This window comes from Musa acuminata, chromosome BXJ3-3 (genome assembly GCF_036884655.1).
Source record: "Musa acuminata AAA Group cultivar baxijiao chromosome BXJ3-3, Cavendish_Baxijiao_AAA, whole genome shotgun sequence".
NCBI classification, from domain to species: domain Eukaryota; kingdom Viridiplantae; phylum Streptophyta; class Magnoliopsida; order Zingiberales; family Musaceae; genus Musa; species Musa acuminata.
In genome coordinates, this window is record NC_088351.1 from 32,355,034 (window position 1) to 32,366,659 (window position 11,626).

At 41.3% G+C, this 11,626-nt stretch overlaps 2 protein-coding genes across 3 annotated transcripts; one reads left to right on the plus strand and one right to left on the minus strand.

Moving 5' to 3' along the window:
* On the plus strand, positions 1–3,930 carry LOC135633554 (AP2-like ethylene-responsive transcription factor BBM). Its single transcript, XM_065143121.1, has 8 exons — positions 1–694; positions 785–1,430; positions 1,755–1,987; positions 2,099–2,187; positions 2,278–2,351; positions 2,433–2,483; positions 2,585–2,661; positions 2,789–3,930. The coding sequence occupies exons 1-8, from the start codon at positions 451–453 to the stop codon at positions 3,616–3,618; spliced, it is 2,244 nt and encodes a 747-aa protein (XP_064999193.1). The 5' UTR covers positions 1–450; the 3' UTR covers positions 3,619–3,930.
* Positions 3,931–4,897: 967 nt separating this feature from the next.
* LOC135633685 (uncharacterized) lies at positions 4,898–11,405 on the minus strand. Of its 2 annotated transcripts, XR_010495091.1 has the most exons (3): positions 10,047–11,405; positions 6,661–6,755; positions 4,898–5,096 (listed from the first exon to the last, which is right to left on the minus strand). XR_010495091.1 is itself a non-coding variant. In XM_065143456.1 (2 exons), the coding sequence occupies exon 1, from the start codon at positions 11,178–11,180 to the stop codon at positions 10,053–10,055; it is 1,128 nt and encodes a 375-aa protein (XP_064999528.1). In that variant the 5' UTR covers positions 11,181–11,401; the 3' UTR covers positions 4,898–5,096; positions 10,047–10,052. The 2 variants fall into 2 exon arrangements, 1 of the variants encoding a protein (XP_064999528.1); XM_065143456.1 differs by lacking the exon at positions 6,661–6,755 and having other exon boundaries at positions 10,047–11,401.
* Between the last annotated feature and the right edge of the window lie 221 nt (positions 11,406–11,626).

Below are 11,626 nucleotides of genomic sequence, written 5' to 3' on the forward strand. Positions count from 1 at the left end.
GTTACCTATTGTTATACAGTGTAAGCATTTGTTAGAGCAAGTTTCCCTGTTTCTAAGCCAAGCATAGTACACTCACAGCAGCACTTTGTTTTGTTACTGGCTATTTGCAACCAGCCAGTTTGTCATGCACCATATGAGAGAGAATAGTAGATGGAATTGAGAGAGAGAGAGAGAGAGAGAGAGAGAGACATGGACATAAACTCACCTGTTTGATGAGATGTTTGTAATGTTCTCTCCTCTCAGCTTCTTTTGACCTTTCCCCTTCTCTCCCAAACCTCTCTTGCTGCTTTGTTGGTTGTTCTATCCTGATCTCAGGAGTTGCATCGATCCATGGTGTCTAGCTTTTCCTTCTAGTGTGAGAGCTACTGATCCATGGTCTTCTTCCTCAGTTTCCTCGAACACACTTCAGGCGATTCTTCTGCGACCTGAGTCCTTGATTTGGCCTTCTTCATGAATAACTGGTTGGCTTTCTCTCTCTCCCCCCATGAGCTCCCTTCCTCACAGCCTCATCAGAGCCATTCGCCATCTGCTGATGTCTCCCACTTCATCTCCGGCGACGATGTCTCCACCAACTGCTACGATTTCTCTGCCGACTCCACATCGGAGCCGCCGATGGGAATACCCACCCTGAGACCTGACTTATCCTTCTGTATTTTAGAGGCCTTCGACAGACACCATCACCACCAAACCCAAGGTCGATCTTTCCCCATTACCGTTCGACAAATTTTGACTGCTTACTCTTCTGGTTTCTTGGTCTTATCTCTTTCTTCCCTTTCACTCGCAGATTGGAACATGAAGAGCTTCGGTGGCCCCTCGGAACTATCCGTTCTGGTTGGATCGAGAAGTAACCAGAACACTATGGAGGAAGATGAGCCCAAGCTCGAAGACTTCCTCGGTGGGAATTCGATCTCGGATCATGATCGAAAGGTTCTACCTGCTGCACTTACCAGCGATGAGTACATGTTCTCCACCTCCTCCTTCCAGGCGCAAGACGCTTCCATGGTGTCATCCGATGCTCACGGTGGAGGCCTGATGAGCGACGGCAACGGTGGTTCTTCGAGCAACTCCATCGGGCCGTCCGTGATCAAGACGTGGTTGAGGAACCAACCCATCCCACAGCAGCAGGCCAACGACATGGCCGGGGGTGGAGGGTCAAGCTGTAGCAGCAGTGCGATGGTAGCCAACGTTATCGGCACGTTAACGAACTCCCAGGGCTTATCGTTGTCCATGAGCACAGGCTCGCAGTCGAGCTCGGCTCTGCCGCTACTGGTGAGAGGGGTAAGCGGTGGAGGTCAGAGCTCGTCGTCGGACAACAAGCAGAAAGGCACTGCAGGTGGCGCAGATGCACAGACTGGTCCAATGGAAGCAGTTCCTCGGAAGGCCGTGGACACATTTGGGCAGAGAACTTCCATTTACCGGGGCGTGACGAGGTGCGGATCGTCTTCCTCGAATGAAATCTAGGGTTGTTGGTGTGTCATGTTCAACATCTGTATAACCCTTTTTATCTCTTATCGAAACTATTTTGGTTCCTACTGCTAATTATAAGAGCTTAATTTCGATTCCTCCCTTATAAGCAGTCATCTTTGCACTGATTGGAGCATATTATATGATTCATTTTAGGGGATAGGATGATCAAGAAAATATCATGCAAATCGAATCAAACATACCACCATTCTTATAGTCATACTTCCAATCAAATAATTGTATAGCTGCTATCTATAACATGCCTTTACATTTCATATATCTTTTGCCAGGCATAGATGGACAGGTAGATACGAGGCTCATCTATGGGACAACAGTTGCAGAAGAGAAGGACAGACACGCAAGGGTAGACAAGGTACATCTTCCACTTGCATCTCTCTCATGAATCGACCTACCAAGCATTTGATTTGTATTGATTTTGTGCTTCTCTCTTGTAACTCTCCCTCTTGGGCACAATGCGCGGCCAATGTCTCATTCCCCAACTCCATGCATGCAGTCTATTTGGGTAAGCATACAATGGAGTTCTTCCATCTCCTTCGTTCTCCTTTATTGTAGGAAACAAGGTGGGATAGATGGACCCTTTTTTTCCTTTCCCTCATGTTTTGGTGATGTTTAGGTGGCTATGACAAAGAAGACAAGGCAGCTAGGGCTTATGATTTGGCTGCTCTCAAGTACTGGGGTCCTACTACAACCACAAACTTCCCTGTGTGCCTCTCTCTCCCTCTCCTTCTTCGATGCATGTTGGATAGTGTACTGGTTTAACTGAAGCTTCATGTTCAACTTGTGTGTTCTTAGATAAGCAACTACGAGAATGAGCTGGAAGAGATGAAGCACATGACAAGGCAGGAATTCATTGCATCACTCAGAAGGTGTACTCTTTCGTTCCTGTTTGATCCCATATTTCGATTCTTACATGCTTGATATGAATGATATTTTGGACGTTCATGCAGAAAGAGCAGCGGGTTCTCTAGGGGTGCATCTATTTATCGTGGAGTAACAAGGTATGTTTGAGAGGAACCCTTGTTGGCGTTCATCATCGACGGGACCAGCTTCCTTTTCTTCGTACTACCTGATTCAAGGCTGATACAAGATGATTCTGCAGGCATCATCAGCATGGAAGATGGCAAGCAAGGATAGGAAGAGTCGCAGGGAACAAAGACCTCTATTTGGGAACCTTCAGTATGTTTCTTTAAGAAGACAACTCTAATCATCCCAAGTTTGTCTGTCGAAGTCATGCAGAAAACCCTAACGGTTGACTTCATGTAGTCGTAATGAATCCTATGCTTCGTTGCTACGTACTCCGCAGGCACCCAAGAAGAGGCCGCCGAGGCGTACGATATCGCGGCCATCAAGTTCCGGGGGCTGAACGCAGTCACCAACTTCGACATGAGCCGGTACGACGTGAAGAGTATCCTCGAGAGCAACATGCTGCCCGTCGGCGGCGCCGCCAAGCGGCTCAAGGACGTGGGCGAGCACGCCGAGCCCGGCGCGATTCGGAGGAGGGCAGAAGACAGCCGTCTCGCCCCGCGGTTCGACGGGACGGGTGGCTACGGCGCTTCTCACCACCAAGGCTGGCCGACGACTGTCGCTTTCCATCAGCCGCCGCCCTTGCAGCCGCCGCGGTGGGGTGCTCAGTTTCCCTACGGTCCGACGCTGGGTTGGTGCAAGCAGGAGGTGGCCACCGCTCACGGCCTGCAGGACCTTCACCAGCTCCACTCGGGCACCAACACCCACAACTTCTTCCAGCCGTCGTCGGTGCTTCATCACAGCCTTGTAAGCGTCGACGCCTCGTCGCTGGAACACAGCACGGGATCGAACTCGGTGGTGTACGGCGGAAGCTATCATGGCGGCGGGTACGTGATGCCGATGAGCACGGTGGTGACGGATCAAAGCGGCGCAGCGAACCAAGCAGGCTGTGGTAATCTCATCGACGAAGAAGGGACTGCAGATCCTTATTCTTCGAGCAGAAATGCTTACTATCTCGCTCATCAGTTGTCTTCCGGCAACGCCAAAGCCGGGGAGTACGAGCAGAACAATGCATGGATGCATGCGCCAGCTCTGGCGATGGCGTCGAGGTCGAACGGCATGGCTGCTGACCATGGAGCTCCACCGTTCACAGTGTGGAATGATGCTTAGGGTTGGGAAAGAAGAGACTGCATTGCATTAGAAGGAGAGAGGCATTTGCTCCTGATCATGATTGCTTCCATCTGTTTTGGTGAAAGTATTTCTGGTTTTCTCAGCATGAGAATTCTTCTGATGGTTTGGTAATGGCCGGTGAGGATTGATGCAACTTAACTTGGCACAGTTCTTACTGGCTGTTAATTTTGGGGTGATTCAGAAGAATCATCTGTTAGAAAAGACTATGTAAAGTTGTTAAAATTAATCCTTTTTTTACTATCTCTATAATAATAATAATAATTATTATTATTATTATTCGAGAGGGTTAACTTTGTAACTTTCGTGCTAAATGATCTGAGTTTGAGTTAAGAAAACAATCACTAAGCTTTGTAACTTTCTTCATCGTGATAGTAATTCACATGAAAGGTCAATGAATGAAGTTCCACATGGCATGTAATCACTGTGTAGATTGCAGCAAGGAAGTGACAACGATATGAACTGGTAACTTCAAATGGTATTGGGATTCAAAGTTCTAGTGGAGGTGGAGAAGGTGATGGGGGTGCAGAGGACTTGTGTTGGCATGAGTGAAGGTGGTGATTTGAAGTAGTAGGGGGAGGTGGTGGTGATTTTTGGTACAAGGGAGAGAGGTGGTATGGATGACATTATGTGTTAGTGCAAATTAGTCAAGTACATAAAATTATAGATACTGTCTTAACTTATGGTTTAATTTTTTTTGATGTAATAATAATAATAATAATAATAATAATAATAATAATAATAATAATAATAATATGAATCTATTATTGGAAGCATCTTAGATCAAAGATTAAAGCTGGATCTATAATCCTATGGGATTGGATTAGGTAACAAATGATATCATGAGAAGATAGAAAGGGTTATCGATCACGACCGGAGGATAAGTTACGATAAAGAGTGAAATAAGATTATGAGTGAAATAAGATTTGAATCGACATATAAGAATTAAACGAGTATAATCATTTTGGACAAGAAAGAAAAGTTAGGACCCAAACAAGTGGAATCAGTTATCCAGTGGGCCGAATAATGACACGGCCACTTCATGTCTCCTCCCAAATGTGAAACCTCAATGGACAATGCAGGATTCATTGAGCTGATAAAATTGATGTGGTTCATGAAACAAGTGAAGTTTCAGAGGTTTAAATTTCCAAGTAAACGGATAGGTACTGCTCCAGAAACTAATAGTTTTCCTTCTATACACCAGAATGACATTAAACCTGATCTTGATCCATTTGGATAACTCAAAGGGATACCATTAAGCTACTGAAACAATGGGAAAATTAAATTGGAGATAAACATTCTGTGTAGCTATATCCATAGGTCAAATTTGACATCATGTTTCCGCGTAAAAATTTAGCAACCATGAGAATAAAAGATCATATAACTCGTGGTTCATCATAGTTTGGAAGTGGAAGCCGGCAGTCTATCTGGTGGGCATTTAGCTGACACCCGTCAATTTCCTGCAGAAGAACAGAAATTTTTTCATCATTCACAATTCAATTTTCTTTTATGAAATCTTCTGGGTAAAAATATAAGAAAAATGCCACTTCTACATCCTACAAGGTGCTATGATCGACTAATTGTGGCTGTTGACAATCTTAACATAAAAAAGAAAATTAAAAATTATTTGCAGAAATAAAAAGAAAACAATTTGCGGCAACTCCACCGTTTTGGTTGTTCTTTTATTTTTTCTCCCTGCACAAGCATGTAAGCTGACTTATTGAAATAAACATCAACAAATACGATATGGAGGCTGCAATAAGTCACCAACAATTTTATCCCAGCAAATAATCTAAGCTATCCTAAATGTAAATCAAGCTATATCCATAACAGCCTACATATTACAATATGAATCTCCTTTTGCTGGATTAAAATATTGTGTCATATTGTTAAGTTTAGATTAATATATACAGATTTCTGTACTTTCTTTTTTATCACAGCAGAATGCATATAGAAAGATGCTGCTGATATAAAGCACAAACCATAAAGTTACTTATATCCATGGTTGATGATCCTGCTGATAAAAGCATCACCATGTACCTTCTTCTTGCACTAATACACTACTCATAAGTAAATACTACGATGAAGTGGTTAACAACTAACAGTAAACCTATGAAATTTCAAATCAGAAACTGAGATCCCATTATTCATATAAATTGTCGACTCAAAATTACTTTTCATAACCAGTTATGGCTTACCAATCTCACCTACATGACTTGTGACTGGATGCAGGAATGGCCTCACAATTGGAACCCACATAAGTCCCATCACTGCCATTCACAGGGTTGGTTGGTGAGATGAGACTTGAATAGGAACAAAAGGGATCATTCCCATACTTAACTGACCATGCAACTCTTAAGCTAAATTCTAGTTTCATATTCTTGATCAATATTCTTCTCTTACAATTTATTCTTCTTTAAATGATCAACACGTGGGCTTAGTTGCCAGTGCAAGAGAATCTGACGGTAATGAGACACCTTCAGTGCAAGAAAGGAAGGGATATCATCTCAATAGACCCTCATAATTTCTAATAGACGCTAGAAGATGGACAAAGTTTGTTCAGAACATACTTGCAGAAGCATCATACGATTCAAAAGAAAACCTTATTGCTAAGGAAGTCCTTAACCTGGGAGCTCCCACAAGGAGTTTAGGCTAAAATTACTATTTATCAAGATATATTACGTATTTATTTTCATTTTAAGATTTTTCTCTGGACAAGAGATAGCACAAAGGAGTACTACCTACAAGACATTTTAAATTGGAATAATCAAATTGCTTAAGTTTTTCACCAATTTCTTCTTCTTTAAATCATTGCAAACAAAAAGGAAAAAAGTTCTGCATGCTTGTAATAAATAGTCAGAAAATTTGTTGATTTCTTTAGCAATGAGCTTTGTACAGAACAAGTTGGACTACCAAGCAAAGTGCAATTATTCCTGCTAACAAGGCTAGGTCAAATAAATTGATAATCATGTTATCGGTCACTAGAATTTGAAGCAACAGAAGCATGATTTGATGATTGCTTACTAGCTTATCTTGATTAGAAGACAATCTTGGTTCTTTATCTTCCTACAGTGAAAATTAAATACAACATAATTTTCTTCGTCAGTATAAGATACAGCCTGAAAAGAAAAAAGTCAAGACAGTGGCTGTCATAAGTCATTAAAAAGTCAACAATTGAACTATTACCTTCTTAAAGTCATGCATAACCAAATAAATTAAGAAAGCTTTTCACATCATGTCATCAACGCTGAAAATAAGTAGTAGAAATAATATGACAAACAAAAAACCACACATGAATCTGCAACAAATGGCAAACACATTAAGGTGCAAAACCTCTGGTAGTTGCCAGTAATATAGACAGGTAAAGATGACCCTCAAACATGAAGCAACAATATCTGAGAACAAATTAACCAATAGTTGTAGAAAAGAAGATCAATTAGTATGACTGTGGAACATGTAATAACAAAATTAGGCATTTCATTGCTTTATCTTCAACTTAATCATATAATATTATTATGGAATGGCATAATATCTAACTTACCAAAATGAAATGGAGGAAAATGGATGAAAATGGATCCAAGTGTAATGCTTATATAGCAAGCAAAATACAAATTTATATATCTGGCTGAAAGGAAATGTCTAAAAAAATTGCTAATTTCCAATGTTCTATAATTTTAATGATTATGTACATTTAATACTTTGATTCACCCATGAGTTTATAGCAAGCTAAATAGTTTTTTATCACGAAAAAGAAAAAGTAAAGTGGTCTGCATCTAGTTATTTTGTAGGTTGAGTCTAAGAAATTAAAACAGATACACAGTGGACTAAAACAATCATATTAGGACAGAAATGCTAACATATGGTCGAAATAAAAAAGAATGAAGTAAATAGATGTGTGGCTAAAAGGGAGAAGGCAAAAGTATTATATGAACAGGCTGCAGAAAAATTCAATGATCATAATTTATTGCTTATGAAGGCCATCCAAAGTGAACTAAGGATTCTTATCTTATTTTATACATTTCTTTCTAATCAATTATATTTTCTTGCTCAATTTTTTTCCTGACTGCAGATTTTTTGCTCATGCTGATGGCTACCAAATTGCACTTGATATGGAGCATAAGCATGTTTCTGCCACTTTATCCAATATATACATCAAAATATTCGTGCAACATATTGTCATGGATAAATAAATCATTCAAGCATGTAAATAAGTGGATGCTGGAAGTAAGGTGGTCATGTAACCAAACTAGAGGTTTAAATGCTTCGGTTAGGAAATGTTACAGATTGGAATTGCAATAATATTCCAACCAGCATTACAAAGGTGTGGCTATGCACAAAGTTTCCTAGAGCTCAGATCTTGAGCCTTTTGACTCGCCGGAGGCTCACATGTCACACAGAAACACATCTTAGATTCATATCTCATGGGCTTTTAAAAAAGGTCTATTCTCCTTAGAGATGTGTCTTCAGTGCCGCACAGCTTTTGTTAAATACATATTTTTTTGTGTGAATCAAGAGATAAAATTAAATTTGTTAACAAATGGGACAAAAGACAAAGTTACTAAGAAAGTGGAAGTTCTAATCATGGTATAGTAGGTAGGTGGTACAGAGTACGTTATTTATATCTGTTAACGATACAATTGCATGGTATGTAGTACACTAATTACGTTAGGTAAAATATTTTGATTTTGCCAAATCAACAAGTTTGCACATAAATGTCAAGAACAATAGCAGCAGAAGGCATGAAAAACATTAAATTGTTCAAAATCTTGAGGGAGAGAAAGAGGCCAACCTAGAAAAAATAATTTTTATTTCAATTTCTGTTGGAGAAGGGAAAAGAGATTGGAAGATCAAGTTACAATCTGAAAGATTCTTATCTAAAGCCAAAGATCAAGCCAGTAAGGTTGTGCCCATATAGGCAATCTGATTTAGATAATGTAGGCTAAGTTGTTTTCTCTTGTGATCTTGTTTGTTTGTTAGTTTATATCTTTGTTTTTTTCTTCCTTATATTTACTTTCTACCACCCCATCCTCTATCTCCACTTTACTTCACTATTTTTTCTTATCTATTTTTCATCATCTATTACACCTTATTCCCAGTCTTCCATCTTTTCTTCTTATTCAACTTTTGATGGCCAACAATTTTATTTCTTTAAGTAACTTATCTCAATCTGATAAAAAAATTGTTAGCATTGCTTCCATTATCATTTTCATCGAGCTGGTCTACAATTTGTGTCTGAATATTCATAATTTTTTGGCAATTTAAATAAATCATTTTGTATTTTATACCTTAATGACACAAGAATCCATATGCGGACTCACTATTTTTAGCATCTAAGCTATCATGGTTTGAGTCATGCAAACAATCAACCTGTATGCAATGGTAAGGTTACATTTATAAAGTGATAAACCCACCTCAAAACCCACATTGGAAGGATTCTTGTGCATTGGGCAGTCATTTACCTCCCTATGCATTGTGTGACAGATCGGCAACCTGTATACCTCATCCATTTTTGACAACTTTGACATGCTCACGATTCAACTTAAATTCATATTAGTTGGTGATGAAAGTCATTCTAGATATTTGTATTATATATTGCAGCATATTGTTCTCATTGATAGAAAAAAAAATTCAGATAGCCTATCAGAAACAAAAACAGTAAGCCTCTTGTGCACTAGACAATATTTAGAGTTTCCCAGGTTCTGAAACAAAAATAAAGAATTAAATCAGACAAAAAAAAAAAGAACAGCTTAGTGCACAGGGCTCCCACTAGTATGAGGTGTGGAGAGGGTCAATGTATGCACAAGGCTCCCACCAGTATGATGTCGGGAGAGGGTCAGTATACATGCGTTAAATATATTCCTCTGGGTGACATGAATCTAGATGAATTTCTTATACCCTTCATTTAGTATTTTTGTAAGAAGAAAGAAATATAAGATATCATGAACAGATCATAGCAAAGTAGAGAACCTGTGCTGATTTTCTCGTCTTACATTCTAACCAGCTCAAACCAAACCAAACTGATTTTCTCTTTCAAACATTCTTCATTCTTGCAAGACCCAAACACAAAGTTAGTAGCATATAAGACCATTCTTTCATGAAGATAAAAATTTACAATGCAACACTGTTCTAGAAGAAGGTCCGCACAATTTCACAAATAATTATCAAAATTCACACAAGTTGATGATAATGCAACATTATTTAGACTAGAAGAAGGATCACAAAATTTCACAAATAATAATCAATATAGCTACTCATGCAACAAGTCTCTGCAAGTGCGACATTACTTAATATTAAAGAAGGATCAAGAAATTTCACAGATAACAGAAATCATATTTATCCTTGTAATAAATCTATCACAATCAGTGCGTCAGAAAATATAATGAAAACAAAGTAACAAGATGCTAACTTACATGAATCTAAGTATAGCGCCCACCAGAATGATCACCATTCTTCCCACCATCGCCCACTAAGCTCTCTGGTGACTCCTCTTGCTTCTGCTGCTGCTGCTGCATCACATGGTGCTGAATTCCCCCAATCCCACCATCACCACCACCCGCCGTCCCTCCTCCAAGGAACTGGCAAATGACCCTGACCAGGATGGCGATCATTTGCATCTGATCCTGGAAAGCATCAGCTTGCATCTGCATCACCTGCTTCTCGTGCTCCATCTGCATCACCAGCATCCTCTCCCTCCACTCCATCTCCTCTTCTTCCCTCCTCTCCTCCCTACTCATCCTCCTTCGCCACTGCTCCCTCCTCTCCTCCTCCTCATCCATCTGTCTTTGGTGCTCCAAGGCCCTCTTCCGCCGCTCCCTTTCGCGATCTTCTTCCTCCCTCGATGCCTCCCTTTCGCGTCTTCGCTCCTCCCTCCTCATCGCGATCTCGCCAAGCCTCACCATGTCGGCTCCCAAAAATCCCATCTTTTTCCCACGGCGGCGGCGAGGAAGGAGACGCCGCAACCCTAGCGCTTCCTCCTCTTCTTCTTCTCGATGCACGAGTTCTGCATCGATCCTTTCCTCATCGCCCGCCACTTCTTGATCGGAGGCAGAGAGATCGGTGGCCAATTGCGCCTCGTCCTCCTCCTCAACGTCATCATTTTCATATTCGTAATCTTCTTCGTTGAGGCTATCATCATCCTCACGATCACCGTCGGAAGCGGGGGTTTTGGAGGAGGGGCGGAGGTGGGGGTCAAGATGATCGCCGAAGACCTGCTTGTAGAGGAGGAAGTTTGGCCAGAGGTGGAGGGCGTGGTCGGGGTGGAGGTGGGCGGGGAGGGGGAGGAGCTTGCGCTTGACGTGGAGGAACTGGTGTCGCATGTTGTGGATCTTGACGGAGACGTCCCGCCAGGACCAGCGGAAGGGGAAGGCCACGGGGTCGCGGAGGTGGTGGGCAGCGTTCACCCGGTCCGCGATCGGCTGGAACTTCTTCTCCCGCGTGCGGAGCCTGGCCAGGAGGAGGGCGCCTCCCGACGGCGGCGACAGCAGGGCCGCGTACTCCCGGATCAGCGTCGCCTCCTCCTCCTCCCTCCACTTCTTCCGCTTCATCGTCGGTAAGATTGGGCTGACCAAGCAGCTGCCTCGAAGAGCGCCGACTGCATCACTGATGGAGGTCTTTCGGGGGCATCAAAACCTTAAATTGGGATATTCTTCCTCTTACTAATCCATGGTTTCAATCAATGTGATAGATCATAACTGCGTAACCCATCAAAGGGAATCACCATACTTATCTTTGGCATCAACAGTGTCAAAGAACATCAATCAACCTTCAATTGACATGAGCCACAGCTAAGAATCAGACTCGATCTAGCGATTAATTAATTGAATTAATTTCTGCATATCCAACTCAGGATATTAATACTTTGTTCTTTACATAAAAACTCTAAATAATAAACAAAAAAAAGATAAATATTTTTTTCACACAGTCACTGCAACCAGCAAGCAGATTTATAGTGGATACAAAAAAAAAAAAAAAACAAATTTGACACATTAAT

Coding starts and splice junctions, on each gene's coding strand:
- LOC135633554 (XM_065143121.1), top strand. CDS start 451: ATGAATAACTGGTTGGCTTTCTCTCTCTCCCCCCATGAGCTCCCTTCC. Junction 695..784: donor CCATCACCACCAAACCCAAG/GTCGATCTTTCC, acceptor TTTCACTCGCAG/ATTGGAACATGAAGAGCTTC. Junction 2,662..2,788: donor CCTCTATTTGGGAACCTTCA/GTATGTTTCTTT, acceptor CGTACTCCGCAG/GCACCCAAGAAGAGGCCGCC.
- LOC135633685 (XM_065143456.1), bottom strand. CDS start 11,180: ATGAAGCGGAAGAAGTGGAGGGAGGAGGAGGAGGCGACGCTGATCCGG.